The 13,554-nt window shown below is 35.1% G+C and overlaps 2 protein-coding genes across 2 annotated transcripts; both read left to right on the top strand.

Moving 5' to 3' along the window:
* Positions 1 to 3,884: 3,884 nt before the first annotated feature.
* LOC129888000 (protein PELPK1-like) lies at positions 3,885 to 4,505 on the top strand. Its single transcript, XM_055963258.1, has one exon. The coding sequence runs from the start codon at positions 3,885 to 3,887 to the stop codon at positions 4,503 to 4,505; it is 621 nt and encodes a 206-aa protein (XP_055819233.1).
* Positions 4,506 to 7,646: 3,141 nt separating this feature from the next.
* On the top strand, positions 7,647 to 11,528 carry LOC129884564 (proline-rich extensin-like protein EPR1). Its single transcript, XM_055958853.1, has 5 exons — positions 7,647 to 8,038; positions 8,270 to 8,909; positions 8,958 to 9,486; positions 9,775 to 10,109; positions 10,542 to 11,528. Exons 1-5 carry the CDS (start codon positions 7,647 to 7,649, stop codon positions 11,526 to 11,528), a joined length of 2,883 nt encoding a protein of 960 aa, XP_055814828.1.
* Positions 11,529 to 13,554: the final 2,026 nt, after the last annotated feature.

Raw genomic sequence — 13,554 nt, forward strand, 5'->3', positions numbered from 1 at the left:
TCATTGGCAAGCTCTGTTTTTGCTCAATCCTTATTTGTACACTCTTTCCCTCTCGGTTTCTTCTATCCTAATTTATAGTAACCAATTTCCTCCATGGGTATGGAATATAGGATGAATTAGCCTATTTAAGTGTAGAACTGCGTTGATGATCTAGCTATTTTTTGCTTTTTGTTTCGTTTATCCTAATGCATATTAAATGGATTCAATTACCTCTATTTTGCCTGCTCTGAAAGAAAGATGAGAACAACTTATGCTTCATGCTTAAGTATATTCATATTAATAGTATTATCTTTTTTAAGGTAGAAACACAAAACAACAATAAAAAACTTATGATTCATTCGATTTCACAAATGATCTTAATCAACTTCATCGACGAGAAAGCCACAGACAAGTCTCAAGTAATTGTAGCCAATAGTTTCCATAGCTCAGGTTTTATATGTGGTGATCAAATAATTGAATCTGAGTAGCGTTTACAGTTATTTATTGTCCCTTTTATACAACAAAAGTTGATGTGGCTAGCTGATTTAGTTTAATTTTTCTTACAAAAGGTAGAAACTCGTAACGATTCAACCAGACATCACTTTTTTATTAAGCAGTAAAAACTCTTAAAATTTTAAAATAAAAGATTGCAGTTACTGAGTAACCATTTTGCTGGCAAAGTCTGTGGGAAGTGGTGTCATTTGTTTTTATTTATAATGAAATAAATTATTTTACATATATGTATTTATTTAATAAAATTTCGGATGAAGATGTCCGATTTCCTTCGTCCTTACCTAAATCGGCCCTGTATGCAATGCAACAGTCCTTTTATATGAATCTGATGTTATGCTATTCTTTCAGCTATTAACTTTTTTCTTCATTTCCTGGAGAATTGTACAGACATTTGCAGTATAATGTGAATCCAAGACTTTTCTCTTTTCAAGAAAATGAAATCAGCTTCTCCTGTCCAAAATAAATGAATTCCTGACACTTTTTCTACAGTTAAAGTCCAAAGATGTACTCCCTCCATTTCATATTAAGTGAATTTGTGAGGTAATGCACATATATGAAAAATATTCAAGAAAATAATTTGAATCATATTTTCCACTATTGACCTTTGTAAAATCATAAATATAACTTTGTAAGTAGTGTGATTTATCTTCTAGAAAATATAAAACTTCAATAAATGAAAGGAAAAATATGAAAAAAGTTTTAAACATCTATTTTGTACTTTGAACAATTCAATTATTTTGAATAATGAAAAATCCCTCAAAAATTCATTTAATATGGAATAGAGGGAGTATTAGTTAGTATTTTTTTCCAAAATTACATTCATCATTACTGATTTTTTCAAATGTTGACAAATTACCATTTAATTAATGTCATTAGCTAATTTTAGTGGTGTAACACCCCCCAAAAAATCATTTTTTTTCCGGAAGGAGTAATAAGTAAAAGATTTTTATCAGGTTTCCAGCATAACCTATGTGTTTGTGATAAGTTTACACTATTTTGTAATTCGGTCATCCAGATTGACTTTTGAGGTACCAACTAGAAGCTAAGTGGATGAGAAGTTCAACTACACAGGTCCGGACTACCCGAAAAAGATATGAGGTACTTGGAAATGGTCGAAGTAGTTGAATAGGAGGATCACTATGACTATAGCCCAGAGATAAACAAATATGATTTATTTGATATTATTGATGACTGGGGTTACGGAGGGACCCTTTCGTTTACTTAACAAACAAAATCCTGAAGTCCTTGCATGCATTTTTAAAACCTATATGTAGCAACAGACTTAAAGCCAATACCACATCTGAATTACATTAAGTCTATACACATTAATTATTCTTTAACCTTCTAAGATTTGCAGAAAAATGGCTCAGCATTACCACCTATACTCTCTTTTACTACTTGCGTTTCTCAATTTATTCTTCATTCATGGCAACATAATTGGAGCGACTGTACGCCACCCTCTAGAGACGCCCCTCCCTGAGATTCCTAAACCACTACTCCCCAAAGTCCCAGCCTTGCCAACAGGGGTGGACCCACATAGGGTCAAGTGGGTTCGTCAGAAAATTTTGATTTTTTCTATAGGTTAAATTCTGGAAATAGTGTATATATCCTTATTTGAATACACTATAAATCAAGAAAATTCTTTGGCTAGATGGTTTAGTGGGTTCAAAATTTTTCTAATTGAAGGTCATGCTTCATGTTTTTTCCCTCATTTTATTCTTTCTTCTTCCTTTTGTTTAAGATAATTACTTTGTTTTTATTTGATTATATATTTTATCTCTTTACTCAAATTTCATTGAATAATTATACTATTTCACTTCAAAATCTCAAAAGTTTCTACAAAAAGAAGTCTTACATTATTTTTTAATCTAAAGTATGCAAGTGCAGTATGTAGATGTCTTGATCTCCTTGTGAATCTTCCAAGATGTTATGGAATTTTCAAGATCCCCAATTTTCCAGTATCAATATTTCGGCTGCTCAAGCCGGTACCCAAAGATTGACTTTGAAATGACAGCTATCTTAATCACGACCTTTTCTTCAGTAATCTTACAACGAACATGAGTTTTTCCATTGTAAATTCATACGGAGCAATCAACAAATTCCGGTGAAATAGAAGATCTACGTGACCAAATTCAACAGAGGTTAGATAGCTCTTACCGGAGGAAGAGGGTTCAGGTCATCCGTTCCCGAGAGTGTCAAACAGTCAAACTTCGATACCTAAATTCATTCATCCAAAAACAAAAGAAAGTTGAAATCAAAAAGAAAGAAGAGAAATTGGGCCATCTTTCCCGAGAGAGGCCCCCTTTTCTCAGGCCAGCAGTCAGGGGAATATGGAAAAAGAATTGTAGTGAGTCATTTATTCGCTGCTTGGGAATCGATAGGAAATCGAACGGGCATTCAAGCTTGGACTCAATTTGTCTGGGATAAAGTCATTCCTACAATAATTAGCATTTTTGCGTGGAAGCTCTCATTGAAAACCTCTAATTAAGTTGCTAGTTTCTCTTAAATTAATTTATACTAAATTATTTACTGAAATTGTTAGTTTACTTTATAAGCTGACTTCTCATATAACTTATACTCCATATTAGTTTAGTTTAAGTCATATATATCCTTATTTTTGTTCTTTTAATGTATGTTATGTTATCTTATGTTATTTATGGTATTTATGTTATTATTTGACGATATCTACTATTTTTTGGTGCTTTGATTATACTATTGTTTGGAACTCTTCCGTTATTTACTTTCTTACTTTTAATATTCTTGTCTGACCTCTTTTCCTATGCTTCTATTGAGCCGAGGGTCTTTCGGAAACAGCCGTCCTACATTGGTAGGAGTCAGGTCTGCGTACACTTTACCCTCCCTAGACCCCACGATGTGGGATTTCACTGGGTTGTTGTTGTTGTTGTATTTGTAATAAATAATTTTATTCTTTATCAATAAGGAAAAAAGATTTTAAATTTTGTCAAATTTGTTGGAGTTTTGATAAAAATTTAATTCGTTAAAAACTATTTTTTTTTGTTTAAAGTTTAACAAATTGTAAAATTCGTTGAAATAGTGTTGCTAAATTACATAATATTTTAATATTTAGTTAACGAAATAGTTCTTTTTTATTAAATGTTTTAAATTTTTCCTCAATTTTTTGAGGAAAAAAAGAAAAAATATTTATTTCAATTTTAAAAATTATTCATTTTGTTTATAACCCTCACCCCTCCAAAAAAAAAAAGTGTCTTGGTCAAATTTCACTTATCGATATCATTTTTATTTTCGGTTAAAGTCATTTTTTATTGAACCCACTAACATAAAATCCTAGGTCCGCCACTGCTTACCAAAGCCTGAAATCCCAACTGTGCCGAAGTCTGAGCTTCCGACCATACCAAAGCCTGAGATCCCTGATGTTTGTAAAGCCTAAGCTACCAACTTTCCCGAAGCTCGAGTTACCAACTTTGCCAAAGCCTAAGATGCCTGAGATTCCAACAATGCCAAAGCCTGAGATCCCCGCTATGCCAAAACCTGAGATTCCTCCCTTGAAAAAGTCAGAAATCCTAGCAATGCCAAAGACTCAGGTTTTTCCAGTTATGAAAAAGCCTGAAGTTCTAGCTATGACAAAGCCTGAATTACCGACTTTGCCAAAGCCTGAGATCTCAACTATGCCAAAAACTAAATTACCGACTTTGCCAAAGCTTGAGATTCCAACTATGCCTAAACCCGAGCTTCCCGATATGCCAAAACATGACATTCCAGCAATGCCAAAATCCGAGCTTCCTCCCTTGAAAAAGCCAGAAATCCCAGCAATATCAAAGCCAAAAATTCCAAAACTACCAAAGTCTGAAGTCCCAGCCATTCCAAAGTCTGAAATCCCACAAATGCCAAAATCAACTTTTCCTTCACTTTCTCCACCATGCAAACCCCGTTACTCCTTGAGTAAATTATATGCTACCCACTCTTTTAGAAAGTACCAAACTGATTTTTTGCGATTTCCATCTCAGTCTATGAAGTTTGCGACCTGGAGATAGTATTGGATACTTTCTGCTAGAATTAGAAATTATAATTCTTTCGCCTCGCTTCCTATTTATTTGTGGGTCTGAACCTTTTTTTTTTTAATTTCGAGAATCAACCAACGGAAAAATCCGTAGCCCAGGTGACTCACAGCCTTCCTCTCACTCAAATAAATGAAATGGGATGAATCAAATCGTAGATGTATCCTGATTTACGTGTCATTATACTATACAAGTGTTTTATGTAATTTCTATATATGCATACAGTGTAATAAAGCTATGATTGATCTATTTTACTTTGGTTTAGTTCCTATACATATATCATTGGCCATGATCTCTTTTTCTACGTTTTCTTCTATCACATTTTGATAGCACGGAAAAGGATGAATTAAGTTCTGGTTGAATAATGTGTTCCATTAATATACACCTCATATTTTAGTGTAATATGTTAGAATCAAACTGAAGATTTAGCCTTTCGTTTATTAAATTTGGTTGGTAAAAACTTCAATATGATCTGGTCACTCATCTTTTATATGTTCAATGGCAACTATTATTTCTTTCTATGTTATTTTGTTTAGGGAAAAGACTCAAATATGCCATCGAACTTTGAGAAAAGGATCATCTATATTATCTGTTAAAAGTTTGGCTCATTTATGCCATTTTCGTTTAAGAAAAGGCTCATCCATGTCATTACTTGTTAACAGAAATGGCATAGATGAGCCAAACTTTTAACAGATGGCATAGATGAGCCAAACTTTTAACAGATGACATAGATGAGCCTTTTTTCAAAGTTCGATGGCATATTTGAACCTTTTTCATTTTTAATAACAATTTAGTTAATGACGTGACTGAATCATAATTAACCACGTGTATAAAATAGTTTTGCAAAATGGAAAGTATTTTTATTTTAAAATTCGTATTGACCAACTCTCATTTTGCTCTAACATTGTGTTAGAATTTTAAAAGACGGTACCAAAAAAGATCAAAAGTATTTATTGCAAGTGTCTCTTTATATTTTTATTAAGCATAGAAGGAATTTAAATAGTTAATTTAAAATTAAAAAATCTTCATTATTTAAAATTTAAAATAACTAATATTTTAACAAACTAAACAACTAGAAATTTGATAGTTGAATTCATTCCTAAACTAATAACTTATTATGTTGTTGTAACTAAAACAAATTTTAATATTCCTACTTTGCTTTAGTTGAAATATTTTAAAAAGGTTGCTCTAGGCCCCTCAAATTTTGCCTTTGCGGTTGGTGTTGATTTTTTTTAATGCTTTTGACGTTTCACATTTTTTTAAAATTGATCTTTCTCTTTTTTTTTTATCCTTTTGATTTTGTGTTTAAAAAACACCTTCAGTAATCGTTTTGTCTGAAAGTTTTTTTAAAAAATAATTTAATTTGGAAAATGATAGAATTTGCGAGGAGTGTCGTTCCTTCGTTACAACATTTCATAAATCATAAGTTTCAAATTTGATAGTTTTGATTGGTGCAAAATTGTGGAAAATTCAAAAAGAAAATATTACTTGCCGTGAGTGAAAAACAGGGTTAATGGTAGAATGGGTCAATTTAAAACAAAAGATCCATATAGTTTAAATTTTTTTTAAAAAAAAACTAAAATATCTCAAACAAACTAAACAAATTTAATTAAAATTTTATATTCAAATTCATTCTAAAATTAGCAAATTATTATGTTAAAAGTTAATGCAATTACTAAAATAAATGTCAAAATACATTGTTTGTCTACTCTTCCCTCTCGATTTTTCTTTTCTAATTTATAGTAACCACTTTCTTCCATCACATTTCAAGAGTATGATTTAAAGGATGAATTAGCATATTTTTAAGTGCCGGTAGAAAATTTAGTTCCATAAATACACCTCCAATCGACTTAGATTTCTCTCGACAGAGTGTTGGGTTTGTTAACCGACCAATATTATTTGTGTACAATGTAGTATTACTTTTTAATTAGGTGTCGGACACTTACTTTGAGAGATGGATTTAAAATTTATGTTTTGTGAGTTTAATTTTTACGATTCTTTATATCGAATTTATTGAATTTGTAAATTAAAATTATGAGTTATGGCCTGTCATTTATTACGATTTTAGTGAATTTTTTTTAAACGTAAACTCCGCGTCAAAAGCATTAGGTTCAAATGAATTTAGTATTTCGTGCTGCATTTATCCATGCATGCTTTGTCACCCGAAAACTCATGATTCGTGCAACCAAAAATGACTAACTTTCGAATCTCAAATTTAAGATGTCTAATTAAGTATTAATAATTAATAAATATTTATTCTCTCCACGTCTCTATCATAACGATTGATGCTATCTTTGTAGTAGCTTGTCTTTCTGTCACTATTGTTCCATACAAAGCCTAATTTTGTCTGCAATCAATGAATATAATTTATCTATTTCAAGTTATATTCGACTTTTTATTTCTTTTAATTGGGACATCCCAAATGTTATCGTATTTTACTTAAAATATTATTATTTAATAGATTGTTGTTCATAACTTTTAAGTATTCATATAATGTAATGTTTTCTCCATTAAATTAAATTATCAATAATTATTTTAATATTTTTAGTGATAATATAACTACTTATACAAGACTTTGGGAGTGTATATTTGGATTTTAAAAACATTTAGTAAAAAGTGTGATAATTTTAGTTATTATGAAGAGGAACCAATATTGTCATTATTATAGCGATAGAGTGGTATGTATGTCAAGTTCAACTATATTTTATTAAGATATGATGTGTGTCTCTTAAACCTACTTTTTATTTTAATTTGATTCAAAGAGAAAAAGCAACAAATAAAGAAAGGACATAAAATACATTATGATTGACAATTTAAGGTGATTAGTAAATAGTTTAACAAATATTTGCTTCCTTAATAATTTCAGATAAGCTAGGAGATCTGAGTATTCCTTTATTCTAGCGATAGTCAAGATACTATAATATTGCTAGCACTAGACAAATTCTACCTACTATAATATTGCCAGATAAATAGGTCAACTAACGTATCAAATATTGAAATCAAATCTTTTAGCATGCCTGTAAAAATCTATATATAGCTAAATTGAAAACTAATGGAATATCAAAATTTCATTTGCTCTTAACACATTTTTCTCTAGTTTCTTGTATTTGTAGAAAAATGGCTCAGCATAACAGTTTGTCCTTCATCTTATTGCTTGTATTTATCTACTTTATGAATGACCACATGATAACTACTATAACTGCACGTCGCATTCTACAAACTACTAGCTTTTCAATGACCGCTACCCCTAGTATCTCAAAATTCGAGACTCCTAGTTTCTCAAAGCCAACTATCCCCAGTTTTTCAAGGCCCGAAACTCCTAGTTTTTCAAAAATCCCTACTTTCTCGAAACCTGAAACTCCTACTTTCTCAAAACCTAGTTTCCCTAAGCCCAAGACTCCTTCTTTTACAAAGCCCGAGACACCAAGTTTATCAAAGCCTGAGACCCCTAGTTTTCAAAAACCTAAGACCCCTAGTTTCTCAAAGCCCGGCACCCCTAGTTTCTCAAAGTCGGAGACCCCTAATTCCCCCAAACCCGAGACTCCTATTTTCTCAAAGCCCAAGGCCCCTAGTTTTTCAAAGCCTGAGGCTCCTATCTTCTCAAAGCCCAAGACCCCTAGTTTCTCAAAGCCGGAGACCCCTAATTCCCCCAAATCTGATACTCCTAGCTTCTCAAAGCCTGATGCTCCTAGCTTCTCAAAGCCCAAGACCCCTACTTTCTCAAAATTTGAGACCCCAAGCTTTACAAAGCCCGAGACCCCTAATTTCCCAAAACCCGAGACCCCTAGCTTCTCAAAGCCTAAAACTCCTAGCTTCTCAAAGCCTAAAGCTCCTACTTTTTCAAAACCTGAGACACCAAGTTTCTCAAAACCTGAGACCCCTAGTTCATCAAAGCCTGAGATCCCTAATTTCTCAAAGCCCGAGACTCCTACTTTCTCAAAGCCTGAAATTCCTACTTTCTTAAAGCCCGAGACACCAAGTTTCTCAAAGCCTGAGATCCCTAGTTTTTCAAAGCCCGAAACTCCTAGTTTCACAAAACCGGAGACTCCTAGTTCTCCAAAATCCAAAACTCCTAGTTCTCCAAAGCCTGAGTTTCCAAGTTTCTCAATGCCCAAGACCCCTAGTTTCCCAAAACCTGAGACTCCCACTTTTTCAAAACCTGAGATCCCAAGTTTCTCAAAGCCCAAGGCCCCTAGTTCCCCAAAGCCTGACACTCCTACTTCCTCAAAACCTAAGACCCCAAGTTTCTCAAAGCCCGAGACCCCTAGTTCTCCAAAACCAAAGACTCCTAGTTTCTCAAAGCCCGAGACTCCTACTTTTTCAAAACCCGAGACTCCTGCTTTTTCAAAACCTGAGATCCCAAGTTTTTCAAAGCCAGTGGCCCCAAGTTCCCCAAAGCCTGACATTCCTACTTTCTCAAAACCCAAGACCCCAAGTTTCTCAAAGCCCGAGACCCCTAGTTCTCCAAAACCTGAGACTCCTAGTTTCTCAAAGCCCGAGACTCCTTTTTTTTCAAATCCTGAGATCCCAAGTTTCTCAAAGCCCAAGGTCCCTAGTTCCCCAAAGCCTGACACTCCTACTTTCTCAAAACCCAAGACCCCAAGTTTCTCAAAGCCCGAGACCCCTAGTTCTCCAAAACCTGAGACTCCTAGTTTCTCAAAGCCCGAGACTCCTACTTTTTCAAAACCTGAGACTCCTGCTTTTTCAAAACCTGAGATCCCAAGTTTCTCAAAGCCCAAGGCCCCTAGTTCCCCAAAGCCTGACACTCCTACTTTCTCAAAACCCAAGACCCCAAGTTTTTCAAAGCCCGAGACACCTAGTTCTCCAAAACCTGAGACTCCTAGTTTCTCAAAGCCCGAGACTCCTATTTTTTCAAAACCTGAGATCCCAAGTTTTTCAAAGCCCAAGGCCCCTAGTTCCCCAAAGCCTGACACTCCTACTTTCTCAAAACCCAAGACCCCAAGTTTCTCAAAGCCCGAGACCCTTAGTTCTCCAAAACCTGAGACTCCTAGTTTCTCAAAGCCCGAGACTCCTTTTTTTTCAAAGCCTGAGATCCCAAGTTTCTCAAAGCCCAAGGTCCCTAGTTCCCCAAAGCCTGACACTCCTACTTTCTCAAAACCCAAGACCCCAAGTTTCTCAAAGCCCGAGACCCCTAGTTCTCCAAAACCTGAGACTCCTAGTTTCTCAAAGCCCGAGACTTCTTTTTTTTCAAAGCCTGAGATCCCAAGTTTCTCAAAGCCCAAGGTCCCTAGTTCCCCAAAGCCTGACACTCCTACTTTCTCAAAACCCAAGACCCCAAGTTTTTCAAAGCCCGAGACACCTAGTTCTCCAAAACCTGAGACTCCTAGTTTCTCAAAGCCCGAGACTCCTATTTTTTCAAAACCTGAGATCCCAAGTTTCTCAAAGCCCAAGGCCCCTAGTTCCCCAAAGCCTGATACTCCTACTTTCTCAAAACCCAAGACCCCAAGTTTCTCAAAGCCCGAGACCCCTAGTTCTCCAAAACCTGAGACTCCTAGTTTCTCAAAGCCCGAGACTCCTTTTTTTTCAAAGCCTGAGATCCCAAGTTTCTCAAAGCCCAAGGTCCCTAGTTCCCCAAAGCCTGACACTCCTACTTTCTCAAAACCCAAGACCCCAAGTTTCTCAAAGCCCGAGACCCCTAGTTCTCCAAAACCTGAGACTCCTAGTTTCTCAAAGCCCGAGACTCCTACTTTTTCAAAACCTGAGATCCCAAGTTTCTCAAAGCCCAAGGCCTCTAGTTCCCCAAAGCCTGACACTCCTACTTTCTCAAAACCTAAGACCCCAAGTTTTTCAAAGCCCAAGACCCCTAGTTCTCCAAAACCTGAGACTCCTAATTTCTCAAAGCCCGAGACTCCTACTTTTTCAAAACCTGAGACTCCTGCTTTTTCAAAACCTGAGATCCCAAGTTTCTCAAATCCCAAGGCCCCTAGTTCCCCAAAGCCTGAGACTCCTACTTTCTCAAAACCCAAGACTCCTGTTTTTTCAAAACCTGAGATCCCAAGTTTCTCAAAGCCCAAGGCCCCTAGTTCCCCAAAGCCTAACACTCCTACTTTCTCAAAACCCAAGACCCCAAGTTTCTCAAAGCCCAAGGCCCCTAGTTCCCCAAAGCCTGACACTCCTACTTTCTCAAAACCCAAGACCCCAAGTTTCTCAAAGCCCGAGACCCCTAGTTCTCCAAAACCTGAGACTCCTAGTTTCTCAAAGCCCGAGACTCCTACTTTTTCAAAACCCGAGACACCTAGTTTTCCAAAGCTCAAAACCCCTACTTTCTCAAAACCCGAGATCCCAAGTTCCCCCAAGCCCGAGACCCCTAGTTTCCCAAAGCCTGAAATCCCTACTTTCTCAAAACCCGAGATCCCAAGTTCCCCCAAGCCTGAGACCCCAAGTTCTCCAAAGCCAGAGACCCCTAGTTTCTCAAAACCCAAGACCCCAACTTCCCCCAATCCCGAAACCCCAAGTTCTCCAAAGCCTGAGACTCCTTTTTTTCCAACGCCTAAGACCCCTAGTTTCGCAAAGCCCGAGACTCCTAGTTTCTCAAAACCTGAAACCCCAAGTTCCTCGAAGCCAAAGATTCCAGGCTCCCCAAAGCCTGAGACCCCAAGTTCCCCGAAACTCGAGAGTCCAAAATTCTCAAAACCTGATACCCCTAGTACCCCAAATTTTTCAAAACCTAAGACCCCTAGTTCCCCAAAGCCTGAGACTCCTAGTTTCTCAAAGCCAGAGATACCTAGTTTCTCAAAGCCAGAAACCTCTAATTTCTCAAAGCCTGAGATTCCAACAGTCTCGAAGCCTGAGATTCCTAGTGTTTCTAAGCCCGAAATACCAAGTGTGCCAAAACGTGAGCTACCAACTACCCCTAAGCCTGAGGTCCCAATTTTTACAATGCCTGAATTACCAGTTGTTTCAAAACCTGAAATTCCAAGTGTGTTAAAGTCAGAAATTCCAAAACTTTCTAAAACAACATTGTCAACTCCTCCGTGAGAAACTACGGTGTTGTTCATGTGCCATGACTAGTGTTGGCCAACGGACGGATTAGATCGCATATGGATTGATTGAAAATAGATTAGATGCGACAGGATAAAATATTCGGCTTGTTGGTCTTTTATGCAAATAAAAAAGGATTGAATGATGGATAATATGAATATCCACGTATTATCTACTCATAAATTGTAGAAGACAATTTGCTATCAAATAAAACTAGACACTTTCTTTTTACTTAATTTTTTATATTTTGATAAGTCGACTTACATTGCTTTTCCCTTTGTTTGATGTTTGCTTTTTCTCAGTCATCTTTTCTAGAATTTATAGTTTCTAACTGTTGGTACGAAGTTTTTTGAATGCTAAAACTGTAGATACTAGAATTAGAGATATTTGAATTAAATTAGAAAAAAAATATACATTATATATACTCTTATAATTTGGTATTCTGTTACTTTGAAACAAAATATTAATACGCGTGCATATGGGCCAAAAAAACTAGAGGAATTTTAAGTCATGTGTATGCTAAGTAATCGACCCGCGCGATAAAGTAACTTCATTTAGCTTTATTAATAATTTTAAAGTAATATCCGATCGAATAATAGAAATAACTTAAAGATCGTTGCAAAGTTTTTGAACATAAATGCAGAGATTCATATTGCCACATATCTGAAAAAACTATAATGAATGATTGCAAATATCGTACTTTTTGATCAATTTTATCTTCTTATACGTGTGTTTTCTGATGGTAACGTTTTTTCCTTTATATAGTCTTCTCAATGTTGCATTATCTATTATAAAATAATTATGCATCATTTTTCTCTATTTTTGTGTTCACGGCATACACTATACTTTTATGTGAAATGATTAAAGATTTATGGAGGTCAAAAATTTGTCGAGCCTGGACTTTTACTGCTCTTCTTATAATGCAGTTTCAGCAGCCTGCCAACACAAATGAGCTGCACATTTCAGTACACTCTATACTTAGGAAAGACTCTGCAAATTTCAGCACATATTATGCACATTTCAGGAATCCAAGACTTTCTAGTTGGAACGTTTCCCTTATGTGTAAAATGATTGAGTTGTTTAACTTCCAACGACTCTCTTTTTCTGACTATATTTCATGTATTTATGTATTTTTGTTCTGTTCCTCTTTCTCTGAATGTTGTTTGTTGAATGAAATTCTCATCGTTGAGTTTTTGGGCTAATAGATCTGATGAGTGTTTGCTAGCATTCACAACGTGTTGTCATCCCTCACCTATTTTTAATCGAGTGCTAACTGCTTCTGTGTTCTTTTTTTCTCTCAAGACTGGTTTAGGAGTACTTGACATTCTTTCAAGTGAATATTAAAGTTATTAGAGCATGAAAGTGTTCAAGTAAAATTTTATATATTTTTAAAAAAAAAGTAATACCCTGACTCTGCTTAAGCTGTTTTATTTGAAGTGTAACTATTAACTTGCTTAAGTTTTTGAAGTTTATTATGCTCAAATAGCGTTGAGTTAAACTTTGATGATCTGTTTGAGTATTAGTATTCAGATTTAGCAACATATGTGTTATTCTTCACTTATAAGACTCTTAACTTTTGATGCCTTTATGTGATTCTAAAATGAACTGCGTTTGAACAGATTAATCTCTTTATATGCAGACAAACACTTCTAACAACTCAAGTTCTTAGGCTGCAATGTAAATTTTTGCAAATTCTAAAGCAAATGCCACCTAAGTAATTTGCCTCATCTTGGTGTTGGAGAATGCGTGTTGAATATATATATATACTAGTTTATCTACACGCGCGTTGTTGCACATATATTTCAAGTCATCTCGTTTAATATTTATATTATCAACATAAAAATTAAATAAATAATTATATTTGAAAAAAATCAAATGATATTTCTGCAAATGATTTATATGAACCGTAGTATGGTAATTTGTTGTCGGGTAAAATGATTGAATACTGATTTTACCTAAAAAGATAAATAATCAAAGATTAATTAGATATGTATAAACCTTTTTACTTGTTTTGATTTTATAA

Source organism: Solanum dulcamara, chromosome 4 (genome assembly GCF_947179165.1).
Source record: "Solanum dulcamara chromosome 4, daSolDulc1.2, whole genome shotgun sequence".
Classification (NCBI taxonomy): Eukaryota; Viridiplantae; Streptophyta; class Magnoliopsida; order Solanales; family Solanaceae; genus Solanum; species Solanum dulcamara.

Excerpts from the sequence above, each read along its gene's own strand:
- LOC129888000 (XM_055963258.1), top strand. The coding sequence starts at position 3,885 with ATGTTTGTAAAGCCTAAGCTACCAACTTTCCCGAAGCTCGAGTTACCA.
- LOC129884564 (XM_055958853.1), top strand. The coding sequence starts at position 7,647 with ATGGCTCAGCATAACAGTTTGTCCTTCATCTTATTGCTTGTATTTATC. Across the intron at positions 8,039-8,269 it reads GGCACCCCTAGTTTCTCAAA|CTTTACAAAGCCCGAGACCC; the intron begins GTCGGAGACCCC and ends TGAGACCCCAAG. Across the intron at positions 8,910-8,957 it reads CAAGTTTTTCAAAGCCAGTG|ACCCCAAGTTTCTCAAAGCC; the intron begins GCCCCAAGTTCC and ends TCAAAACCCAAG.